The following is a 12,581-nucleotide window of genomic DNA, read 5'->3' as shown; positions in this document are numbered from 1 at the left end:
ATCGGGATGGGGTGGGAGTAATTGCTTACATAAGATAACGCACCAAATATTGGGACTGTCCCTGTAAAAGTGGGACATCTGGCTACTCTACACACAACTGATCTGCTGGTGGCTTTGAAGGGTTCTCTGAGACAGATTTAAAAGGAATTATAACAATGGTTTAGTAGGAAAAACTTATTTACGCGCTAACAGATCTCTCTTCACTGGTGAGAAGCACCCCTGATTTTCTTTCCATATAATTATGTCTCATTCTTTCAGGCTTTTCATAATTTCATTTTTAATGGAGTCAGCTGCTGCTATTGGCGGTGTTGTAACATTTACAGGCCTCAAGCAAAGTCAGGGCCCCACTGTGCTAGGCAGTGCGCAAACACATGGTCCAAGACAGTCCCTGGCCTGAAGGATATGCACCCTGAATAGACAAAACAGACAAAGGATGAGGAAGGAAACTGAGGCACAGAGAAGTGAAATGACCTCCCCCAAGGTCACACACCAAGTGAATGACTGAGCCAGGAACAGAATCCAGACCTGCTGACATCGCTGGCCAGTGCCCTTCCTGCTGCTTCTTGGGCCCTTTTTAGTCATGGTTGTTTTAGATATAAACTTGTTTGTGATTTGTTTTTTTATGAGCTGAAAAAGCAGCCTTGCAAACTCATTGCCCCATAATGCACTCCTCATCAACACCAGTTTTATGGCTGCCTCTTAATGAAGGGCTCTCTCTGCCGGTCCTGACAGCTCATGCACCTTTAAAGGGAAGAGATAATCCCTTTGCTCCCCGACTGGGGGCATGGTGCATATACACTCCATCATGTAGCCTTAGACAAAATGGATCTGATCTTTCTAAGATGGTTTTGTGTCTAAAACACAGAATTTAGGGCTCTGGTTTCTATTCCTGGCTCATCCAAGGTGGACCTGTGTGACTGTTGGTGTCTTGCTTAATCTCTCTGTGCCTCATTTTTCCCATCCAGAAAATGGAAGATGATGACTTTCCTCCCTTCATATGAGTGTTGCGAGGCTTAATTAATGAATGTTTATAAAGAACGTGAGAGTCCCTCTGATGGGAGGTGCAACAGAATGACAGTGGCTTGTTATTTAGTGTGACTATACTGATGGTGAAAGAAGACTTTAGTATGATATAAGAAGTAGATCTAAATAATAATTCAGAGCTGTCTTGCTACCTGTAGGAACCACTCAGTTCCTCAGGACTACTTCAGATGGCAACCTTGCCTAAGTACTTGTTCAGCCCATGTTGTTCTGCTAACAGAATCCAAGTGTGTCTGCTTTTATGCACCTCCCATTGGAAAGCCCCTCTCGCAGAGATTAAGGAAGTCATTGTCCTTTTCAGTTTCATGTCCCCATTGGAAAGTTGTCTCATCACTGGTTTTTAGGATGTTTTTTTGTTGTTGTTGTTTTGTTTTTTTTTACTGTATGCACAAAATAATCCAGTGCACAAGTAATAAGCAAATGATTCTTCCTTTCCTTTCTTTCCTTCTTTTCACCCAGGTACTGTGGACATGGGTGGCAAACAGTCCACAGTTGGCGATGTCTCCGTAGGTCACTCTCCTGTGATAGGAAGCATTCAGCATGCTTACAAAAGTGGAGACACCAATAAGGCCCAAGAGCTGATTAAACTCTCATGTGAGGAGAACATATTACAAGTGAAAAAGGTAGAGTATATGTTATCTGTCATCAGGTCTCATTGGAAAAGAAACCTACCAACTCTGGGCTTGGATTTGCAGTTGTTTCTCGTGCAAAAGGCCCATTCACTTTTATCTTACAATATTACCCAGAAACCTGCAAAAGATTGGAGTCTTTATTGCGCTGGGCATCGCACAAGCACAAAGTAAGAGGCAGATCTGCCTTCAACTTTCTAACTAGACAGGAGAGCCAATGGTTTGGAGAGAAAGCAGGCATAGGTAGGTGAAGTGGCCTATCCAAGCTCATATAACAGGTCAGTGTAGAGCAGGTGAAATCCTGGTTCCAGTAAAGTCAGTGACAAAACTCCTGTTGACTTTAATGGGGTCAGGATTTCACCCTAAGTTTCCCAACTCCTAGTCCTCTGTCCTGGCCACTGGACCTTACTGCAGTTTTACCTGAGTGAGGACTGAGTAAGCACTGCAAGATTTAGCTCTTCACTTCTAGATGCTATTTCAAGATGATCTACTTGGTTGCAGGGAAAGGAAAAATAATTCTTGCACCCTCGTTTCAGAAACAGTCAATTAACCATTCGTTCTTCACTAACTGTTTATAGTGAATGGTTTTACTCAGAAAAATGACTTTGTAAAAATGGTTTGGGGAGGAAGGGGGGCGAGGGTTCCATGTTGTGTCATGATTCCAGAAAAAGAAGCCCCTCATAGCAAAATACATTATAGATTATGGGGTAAATGGTTTAGTAATCTGTATTAGCCCAAGAGAGGCTTGTACTTTGAGTTTTGTTTTTGTTCCATTTCTGTTTGGAAGTCATTGGAGATGATGAAGGGGCTGTTGCAGCCGCTTAGACAAAGCTATTGGCTTCTTTCATGCCAAATGTAATGTGACTTTTACCTTGCCTATCCTACTTATGGCTACTGGTTCTTTTAGCTTTTAGAGAGGCTCATGTGTTTAGATCCAGAGGTCCCAGCTTCAGTTCCTAGCAGTGACCTCTCCAGGGGCATTGCATAATGCCAGCAACAGAGCAGGCACTAGTCATGGTGCAGTTTGGAACGATTGTGCAAATCTGCTCGGGAGGAGCTAATCACTCTAGATGTTCTGGGAAGTGGGGTTCCTTCGGGTCAAGGTTGAGGTTTCATATGAGGTCATTCAAAGGAAATGTACAATGTGTCTGGCTGCCCTGAGCCTCTTCCAGAGTCTACATCACAGACCTTGATTATCTTTGGAAGATACTGAGTTGTTTTAATATAGAATGAAAACTTGCATTCTGTGGTTACACAAAAACATGTCAAATCTTATCTACTCACTGTAGTAGACTGTTCCAATACAGAAAACGGATGGAGTCAATGAGGTAATTTAGAAAGGCATTTACAGAAAAGAGATTTTGTCAGCCAAGAGATTGGTTTGCCCAAAAGCTATAGCGTGTGTAATACAGTAATATCAAGTCCTGAGTATGACAATCGGCGATGAATGGCAGTCTGTCTTCAGCACCAAATTTGGGAGGTCAGTGTTCAGGCCCAGATTTTACTATATGCTTCCTCTGTGACCCTGGTCTCTTAATCTCTTTCTGTCTCAATTTCCCATCTGTAAAATGTGGATGATAATTCCCAGGGGCGTTGTGATGATAAATTCATTAGTGTTTGTGAATAGAGTTCATATACTACAGTGATGGGGGACATTTAACTACGTAGCTAGAAGGTCCTCGTCATCACAGTCTATCTACTTCATAGTCCTCAGAAAAAGATGTGAGAGGGAGAGATTACGTTGCCTTATTATGCTGTGTTTCCTCCACTAGTGCCAACTTTTGAGTATTGCATCAGCATATGGAGATCTTCATGCAGTGAGGTATTTACTCAAGGAAGCGTTGGTGGGGTTACCGACGGAACCCAGTGATGATAATCCGGCTGTGGTGGCAGCATATTTTGGACATGAGGACATTGTGAAGGAATTATTGGATTCTTTGCTCGGTACGTTTTTTTTGTCTCACTGTCTGTTGGTGACCAGCTTGTTCTCCTCCTCCCCGCCCCCACTTTTACACCAGTCTCATGGAATTGCACAGTTGTGTTGTAGATTCAAACCAGCACTCCTTTTTTCCTGTCTCCTCTGGGAACGGAAAGTGGGTGGCAGGATCTGATATCCCTTGTGCCTAGAGACAACTTCCCTTCTGGGAAAAAATATTCCATGTTTGCTGACTGGAAATCGGACAAGAAGCCTTTTTTCTGGCAATTAATTCCCATCAACCATCACAGCTGGGTTATGTCCCGGCCCCTGCAGAGAACAGAGAGTATTTTTAGGAAGCACAATCCCACTTTAAAAAGTGTACTGGCACGCTGCAGTGATACAGTTCAAATGGGTCGTGAGCCAGTGCCTGTTGAATGAGCATTGGTTCGAGCTCATAGATAGCAGCACATTTTCTTCTCTTTTGTTGTTGGCTTTTTCAGCTTTTCTTTTCGGGAGGGTTGTTCATTATTATGCACATGTTATTTATTTTAATGATGTGAAGTTACTGCTGATGGAAAAGGCTCAAGCTCCAAACCTCATTGTAAGAGCAGATACAGTGTTCTGGTGCAGCCCTGCAAGATTGCAGCTGCAATACTCTAGGCATCAGGGCAGTCCATTTTAAACACCTGGTCCTTCATTCATGAGGGCTAATGGGTTTTTTTTGCCATTGACTTCAGTGGAAGCAGGATGAACCTGTTAAAAGACAGGTAGATGAGCTTTTAATTTTTAAAAATACATCTAGAAAGCGAAATAGCAATAGAAATTTTTCCATCTCTATTAAAAACAGTTTGAGGGTTGAGTTTGAACATCCGCCTACCAGGTTTGCAATGCAGACATTGCATTATTGTGCTGGGTCACTGGAACAGAAAATCACACTGGCCAGACCATTTTTATGACTCAAGCTGAGAAGGGGAAAGGGGAGGAAGCAAGCCACATTAGACAGTGAAAATTAAATTAGATTTTAAAAAAATCTGTTCAGTCTCAGTCATCAACGATGGTTTTAGTAAGACAGGAAACTTAGATCAGTTTGAAGCTGACCAAGTCCCTGTATACTCTGAAGCTAACTAATAAGAACATTGCAATGATTTCTTTTACACTTCCTGTTTTTTTTCTGAGTTGCAAGCATGATAGCCTTCAGTAGATTTTTCTGTAGGACTCCCCACTGATTGCCATGAGAATATCATGTTTGGATCAGCACTAGGGCATGATGATAATAAATGACCTATATATCCTGTGCCAGAAGTCATGCTCTGGCAGATTTGCTGCAATGACTCTTGTTGGGAAGAGATGGCCCAGTTAAAGTGTTCAAGTCCGTAGCTTACTGTTGAACTGGTGCCTGGCTTTCGGGATATGAGATTCGGGGGTGTTATGGAGTTGCTAAGGGTGAAGAGGGTGAGGTAATTTCAGCTGAGAAATTGTGAAGAGGTTGCATGTAAATTCGAGCGTATAGACCTTGCAGAGCTCCAGCTCACTCCTGCTGTGAACATTTTATGGAGGATGTTACTTGGTAACATAAATGGAAACTGACTGTTACTTTGTGCATATTAAATATAAGTCCGGGAAGGTTTATGAGGAATACCTGGGGTGTACACTGAGAGACCACGTCAGGAAGCCATTTAGTCATGTAAGGCAAAAGTCAGGCACATCCCTGCGCAAAGCCTAAGGAAATGGGCTATCCTGGGGGATGGAAGCCAACCCTCATCCACTGGCAGAGGGTGGGTCAGTTCTGCAGCCTCTGGACTCAGTTGTCCTGCTGGGATTCATGGACCCTCGATCCCCCTAATTGCAGCCTGCTAACCAGCCGCCAAACTCTTCTGCACTTTGAAGAGCTGGTACAGAGCTTAGCATTGCTATGGATGTGAAGTCTCCCTGAATACCTGCTCTGCAGCCACGTATCCCCATGGTGGGTCTGCTGCTATTCTGAGCTATTCTGGGCCCTCAGCGCTGCTGGGTGAATGTCATGAGAATTGCCCCTTAGCTTGATAGGAAATGGATAGCACTTAGCATCCACCTCAGTTAAGAAAAGAGAGTGCATCTAGTCAGGTTAGGATTCCTATAAAGGATGCTGTAATAGCATAGTCAACTGCCTGGCCATTTGGGCCTCTTCCTGTATGTCCTGCCTTTTAAGTTGTTAATGATCAACTATCTTGCATCCAAAGCAGCAAATAAAGCCACTGTCTTATTGTTCTGACAGGTCCCAGTAATTTCCAGCGACTCCTGAACTGGATGCTGGCCATCTCCTGCCAGCAGGGACACTTGACAATAGTTAAATTCTTAATCCTCACTTACAATGCTGACCCCGGGAGCTGCGCAGTAAGGAAGAATGAGTTTCCAATTCTTACGAGATTACCCCTGTATGCTGCTATAAAGGCAGGTACGTAATTGCACATTCTGCACCTATGTCCCTTTTTCGATGATAATGTCTTCTAAAGAATGGGCCAAATTCTGCTCCCTCTCATGCTGGTGTCAGTGTGGATTGACTTATCTGGAGTTATTATGGATTGACACCATTGTCAATTTGGCCCTGAGCCTTTTGTCAGATTTAAGGCGGAGCCCTGCAAAATGGAATAAACTCAAAGCATGGGAGACTCAGAACTTCCTCCAGATGGTAATTCTTAAAATAAATTCTCTGTTTCCATTTTCTAGTTAGAATTTCTTTTAAAAAAAGCAAAAAACAAAGAAACAAAGCAAGAACCTCATAAACAAACATATCAGTTAGATACATTCCTTGACATCTAGATCTGATTTGGAATGAATATCATGTAGATTAAAACACTGCCGCGCATACATCTTTACAAGATGCTAAAAATGAAGCAGCAGCCATACAAATACACTTAACTTTGTTCAGTGTTTTGAAGGTTTGACTGTAGCAAGAAACATAGGTAGAGGAAACAGGCTTCTTTAGTTTAGTTCCTTTTTTACACACCCAAGCTGATTTTTTTTTAAAAAGGGATAGTTCCATAGCATTTACAGTGTGGCTCCTTGTGGCTTCGTCCTTTTGAAAACAAGAGTACACATAGTCTGTCTTTTCTTTAAAGGGAATGAAGATATAGCTGTGTTTTTACTTCAGAACGGAGCTTGTTTTTGTTCTTACATCCTAATGGACAGTCCCGATTCAAGCAAGCACCTTCTGAGGAAATATTTCGTAGAAACAACCTTACTACCTGGTAGCGCTCCGGCAAAAACAGTAAGTAGCCATTTATCTGTCTTCTGAGAAGGTGATATAAGAAAGCATCATACTAATAATTGATGCTTATCTTTGCATATTGTGCAATGAGTATTTTTTCATCACCTCTCGGTGGTTTGCTATTATATACAGAGCAACTTGACATTATGTCTGCTACAAAGTGGCTTACAAGTCAGTGATGAAGTATAAGCCATAAATAATTGGGCCCATTAAATGATATTCTTTTGCAAGCCACAATATATATAGTAATTTCCACTTGGTCATTTTAATATTATGCATGAACTATGATGGTGTTTGGGAAAGAAAAGGTTGATTTTGTAGTACAGGCACTGGACTAGGACTCAAGAAACCTGCATTCAATTCCTTGCTCTGTCACAGACTGCCTATGTGACCATGAGCAAGTCACTTAATTTCTGCATGCCTCAGTGCCCCATCTATCAAATATGGCAAATAGAGCTTCTTTTCTCTCATCCTCTGTCTGTCTTGTCTATTTAGATTGTAACAACATCAGGGCAGCCTCTTACTATGTGCATGTACAGTGCCTAGCACAGTAGGGCCCAGGTGTCAGTCAAGGCTGCCAGGTGTCACTGCAGTAATAAAATGGTTCATACTTTTCCACACTCAGGTCTTTTATGCAGTTTTTTTGGTAGGATGTATGTGGGGTGCAGTCATTTTGTTCCTCTGAATAAGAAGCTAATAAATTTAGGTTGATGGAGGGGCCATTCATGACTTAGCCAGTGACTTATAGCATGACTTCGGGCAGATCACTTAACTGCCTCAGTTTCCCCATCTGTGATAATTATTTTGAGATCCTCAGATGAAAAATGCTGTTAATGCAAAGTATTACTATATTTCACTGTTCTATCATACTTGTTTAACTACACTATCCTCTTCATTATTTCAACTTCAGTTATCCACAGCTCCCTCTTATCCAAAATTGGGTTATGTCCTACAACACCTGTTTTTGGAGCTATATAGATAGGTATGTAGATAATCAATAGGACATTTTCTCAGTACTTCAGCACCTAAATTATCTCAAATTACTCCCCTTCTCCCTTGACATTTAGATAACTGAGGCTAATAAGGAATATCTAACCTGAGCCTTTAATAGTCATGTTCTTCATCAGGTCATAGAAAACTGGATGAGTGAGATGGCATTGGCAAAAGGCTCTGCTTGTACAAATCCCATTGCAGGGTCAGTGCTGATGTTTGCCCAGCACTTACCACAATGGCGCCTCAATTCTGGCTTTATGGATATGAAATACTAATAAATAAAAGGGCTCTAGTATTATACACGTCTCCCTTCTCCATGTGATTGCCAAAGCTCCCTCTCATTACTCGAGATAAAGCTGTGCAAGACAGGAACTTCAATCCACACATGTCAATTCTGTTTTACCCAGTTGCCCTTTGATTTTCTGAATCTCTTAATTTAATCAGGAGTGCCAAATTATGCCTACTCATGCCTTGTCTACACTTAAAAGTCATACCAGCATAGCTACATCAGTCAGCAAAATGAAAAACCAACATCCCCCTAGCTATGCCAGCAAACCCCCCTTTGTAGATGCAGCTTTGTTGACAGAAGAGGGGTTCTATCAGCATAGCTAACTGTCATCTGGGGACGTGGTGTTCCTACACTGACAGAAAAATTCCTTCTGTCTGTTTGGGCTGTGTCTACACTACAGAGCTATGCTGATATAACTATGCCAGCATAGGTTCCATAATGTAGACATTGCCTCGGGTTTATATGGCCTGGTGGTGAGACTGATTCTTGCAAGCTCAGGGCTTGTTTTTAGTTTGCTCAGTGAAAGGAACCACACTGTACATTCTTCTTCACATTTTCAAACCCACCTGTTAGAACGTAATGTTAGGTATAAAGCACTGGGGCTGGGATATTCAAAGGAACTTAGGGACACAAATTGCAGACACTGACTCCCATAAGTTCCTTGGAAACTCCCAGCTATAATTTTTATTTATATTTGTTATATGCCTGTGTAGCCCATACTAAAATACCTAAGAGCTGTGAAATATGGAAAACCTACGTGGACCAAATTATCAGCGGAATGTTGGGGAGGACTCCATTTATGTGCATACAACCTTGCACAGACTGGTAACAGGACACCCATTTGTGTACACAAATAGAGTTTATTTCGCAAATTCTGCCAGTTTCATGCACAGGTGATAGTGAGCAAAAAAACCAACAACTCTTTGTGGAAGTGCACGTGCTTAAAAACTGCACGTACACACATATTATGCAAAATATTGTTCCATGCATACAAATATTGTACTGTAAGGGCATTATTGACAGTCCATTGGAAGTCTTGTACAGTCATGCAGCATTCATCCTTGGCTTTTTTTTAACCTCACTAGCCTGTACATTGGCCCAAATTATACTTATCTGCAATCAAAATGGAATGACATAAAGTGAGTAAAATCTCCAATAAAGCTGTTTTTCTTAACAGATTACACCAAATCACTTGTCACCAAAGTGATGGTGGTGGTTTCCCAGACTGTGGAATTGCACAGGACGCAGTTGACTGTGCAGCAATAAATTGTCCTGTGCAAAACACTCAAGTTTTGGCTCCCAGCCAAGCTGTCACTTTAACTCTGTGGTTATATGCTACCAGTTTCAAAGGAGGCTGATGCTTGTAAATTTAGAGGTTGCATTACGTAATGTGAGAAAGAGGCTGGATGTCATATGCCACAAGAACAGCAGCTGAATTTCTGTAGAGTTAAGGGCATTTTACTACAGTCTGGAGCTAGCAAAATAGTTTTATATGAGACTCCCAAGGAAGTGCAGGTGGAAGAAAGTAGGGATGAATCTAAGGTTATTTCTTAGCTTTTGCTAACAGATGAATAAAAGCCCAGGAATGCCTGACTAGCAGCTGAGACAACTAAGTAATATACTTGTGCAGAAGAGATACTTTCCAGCCCAGTAGATATCCCACTTGAATACATCACCGAATACAAGTCTGAAGTGTAGTACAGGGATTTGTTTTCCTGGTGAACATCCTGACATATTTAACATAGGCTCTATTATATTACATGTGTGCTTAAAGTTGATTATGTGCTTAAGTGCTTTCCTGACTAGAGATGGTTTGCTGACTCTGGGCTGGGACGAATATGCCCTTAGTGCCCACCTTGAAGGAGGAGGAAAGTAAACATTCTCCTCTTCTTTCCTCTAATTAAAGCAAGAACTAGACAACAGCAGCCACTAAGATACACAATGGATAATTTGGCCCCAGACTCCATAGCATTCCATGGAAACTAGAGGCATATACGAACTCTCTTCCTTTGGGTGAGACATACCAGGTGGTAATATTTTTAGTCTCAGGCCAGGACAAAAAAAAAAAAAGAAAAGAGATTACTCCACCTTTGCTTTCAGTGGGTGGTCAAAAGGGGTGCTGGCCCTTTGCACCGCCATGAATTTCACATAGTATGCACAAAATATTTTATTATTAGGACAGCTGGTTTACACGTACTGAACCTCTCAGACAGCCGCAATGCTGTACAGAGCACTACTTGCTTTCACTTCGTCACGCTACAGAGGGAGAAAGATCAAGGGCTATTTCTCAATTTTCTTAAGCCTGTTTCTCTTTTTTCCTAATATAAAAATCCACCCAACCATTGCCACAATAAAAAGAGGAAATGCTCCATTTGTATAGGAACAAGTTGCTATCACTAAAATATACACTGCATTAAAGTGAGGTTTAGCAGGGCACAGATTCCAGGCATTCAGATGAATGTAGTCTGTGCACAGATATATATCTTTCCAGCTGCACATAGTGTCAAGAATATTTTTTTCCATTACAAATAGGAAAAGAGCAAAAGAAACTGTTGCTGCTTTCATAATGAGCCCTTTTGATGTGTGTGAGTGAGAGAATCTTCTCTGACTTCTTCACCATGCACAGGGTGATTGCTGCTATCAGTTACTCCATTGCTGATACAGAAATCTTCACTGGTTATGCTCCAGAGTCACTCTGGCATGGGGCCTTCAATCCTTCCATTGTCCCTTCCATTGTCCTATTAGTCCAAGTCAAGCCAATTAAAGAAAGTGGATGATGCAAAATCTTGGTTCATGTACAAGAGCTTATCAGACAGCCTAGGTTTCTGGTAAATAATATTTGCTCGTTAGTAATTAGTAAATCAGCATCACCACACCCAGCAGAAGAATTTTAACTAGGAAAGAATTTTAGAAAGTAATTTAGCTAGAAGGGATTTTTATAATTCTGCAGAATCAAGTAGCCAGCTCCTTGCCAAGATTTAAAGGAAATTACAAAATAGGACAAACAGCAAAACTCCAGCCAATTATCCTACACCTCCCTTTGATTGTGGATCCATAATGTAACCAAAGTCTTCCATTTAGAAGCAGCAGGCTGCCTCTGACTAGTTCCAGTTAGTTTTCAAGACTGGGAAGGGGACAGATGCTTGAAAAATGCTTACCATGGTAGGGAAAAAGGAGTCTGTAGAAGCCTTCTTTGGCGGTATTGAAACCAGTAAGTCATTCGCGGGCAGGCTGTGTATAGAGACTGTTCATCTATTAGGACTAGAGAGCATGGGATTCAGTCTGTGGAGCCAATAACAGAATAGTTGTATGGCCCCAATGCAATGCCATTCTATGTTTGTTTATTCTAATCCCTGGGGTTCATGACGACAGGCTTGCCTTTAAAGTTAGGGGAGATCATTAAGTGCTAGCTAGGAAAGAAAGCTCCTTTCTTGATGGCATTGCAGCCAAGTTTTGTTAAAACTTATTATGAGATAACCACAAAATCCAAGGCCAAATTCATCCCTGCTGTAAAACCATTAACTTTAATGTGTTTACACCAAGGATACATTTAACTCACTAGGCTTAAGCCAGACTGCAAGGTTTGACTCATGCCTCTGGCTTCCAAGGCTCATATATGAGAACATTGTGAGACCAAGATCCAAAATCAGAAGGACAAGTCAGTGCAAAAAGCTTAATGCCAAGATTTTCAAGATGCATGGGAATTTGGATGCCCAATTCCCATTAATTTGAATGGGAATTTGGGTCTTAATCCCTGAAGTGGCTTTGGAAGTCAGCCTGTGTGCTACACTGATAGATTGCTATAGCATTAAGTAACCTCAGGATCATGAGTCTGCATTTTCTTTGTAAATGATGCACAGTAGTAAAAGGTTGAGACACAAATGAGAGACAGTTGAGACACATGGTCTTACTTGCACGCACAGAAACATGGTAATTCTATCAATGATTATTTGTTATGCGTATGGTAGTGCCTAGGGTCCGACTGAGAATGGGCCCCATTGTGCTAGGCCCTGTACAAATGTAGGCACAGGCTGCCCCTAGTTCTTTACAATCTAAAGAGACAAGATAGATAAAGGGCACAGGAAGGGACAGAATACAGAAGCAGCATGAGCAATGTAATGGTGGCAGAGGTTGTGTCTGCGCCATGATTTGTTGCTTTTGTTGCCTGTGTCCTCTCAGTGGCGTTGTGTTAGAAGGGGATTAGCACAATGGAGAGACAGAGAGAAGGAGGGGCTGGAGCAAATAGCCAGTCAGCACAGCAGGGAGAATGTTCAGGGTGAGGTCTGTAGAAAAAAGCCTGACAACACCATCAGTGTCCATCAGCCCCTGTTTGAACAGCTTTCTGCAGTTGCTGTGCCCGTGTCAGTCCCCGTGCGGTTTCTCTCTGCCCTTTCTTTCCAAAAAGCCGTGTGACTGAGGAGAGGAGGCTAGCATATGGGCCCTTGTGCCTCCAAAGGGTGGAAG

At 41.9% G+C, this 12,581-nt stretch overlaps 1 protein-coding gene across 5 annotated transcripts in view; it reads left to right on the top strand.

Moving 5' to 3' along the window:
* The window catches only part of LRRK1 (leucine rich repeat kinase 1), a 111,450-nt gene that overhangs the window by 32,397 nt on the left and 66,472 nt on the right, over nt 1-12,581 (top strand). For all 5 annotated transcript variants that reach the window (XM_030577923.1, XM_030577919.1, XM_030577922.1 and 2 more), the window contains 4 exons: nt 1,501-1,664; nt 3,443-3,614; nt 5,843-6,022; nt 6,687-6,835. In XM_030577923.1, coding sequence (XP_030433783.1) covers nt 1,501-1,664; nt 3,443-3,614; nt 5,843-6,022; nt 6,687-6,835 — 665 coding nt within the window. The remainder of the gene's footprint in view (nt 1-1,500; nt 1,665-3,442; nt 3,615-5,842; nt 6,023-6,686; nt 6,836-12,581) is intronic.

This window comes from Gopherus evgoodei, chromosome 10 (assembly GCF_007399415.2).
Source record: "Gopherus evgoodei ecotype Sinaloan lineage chromosome 10, rGopEvg1_v1.p, whole genome shotgun sequence".
Taxonomy (NCBI): domain Eukaryota; kingdom Metazoa; phylum Chordata; order Testudines; family Testudinidae; genus Gopherus; species Gopherus evgoodei.
The sequence above is the reverse complement of the archived record's forward strand: the minus strand, read 5'-3'. Positions and strand labels throughout refer to the sequence as shown.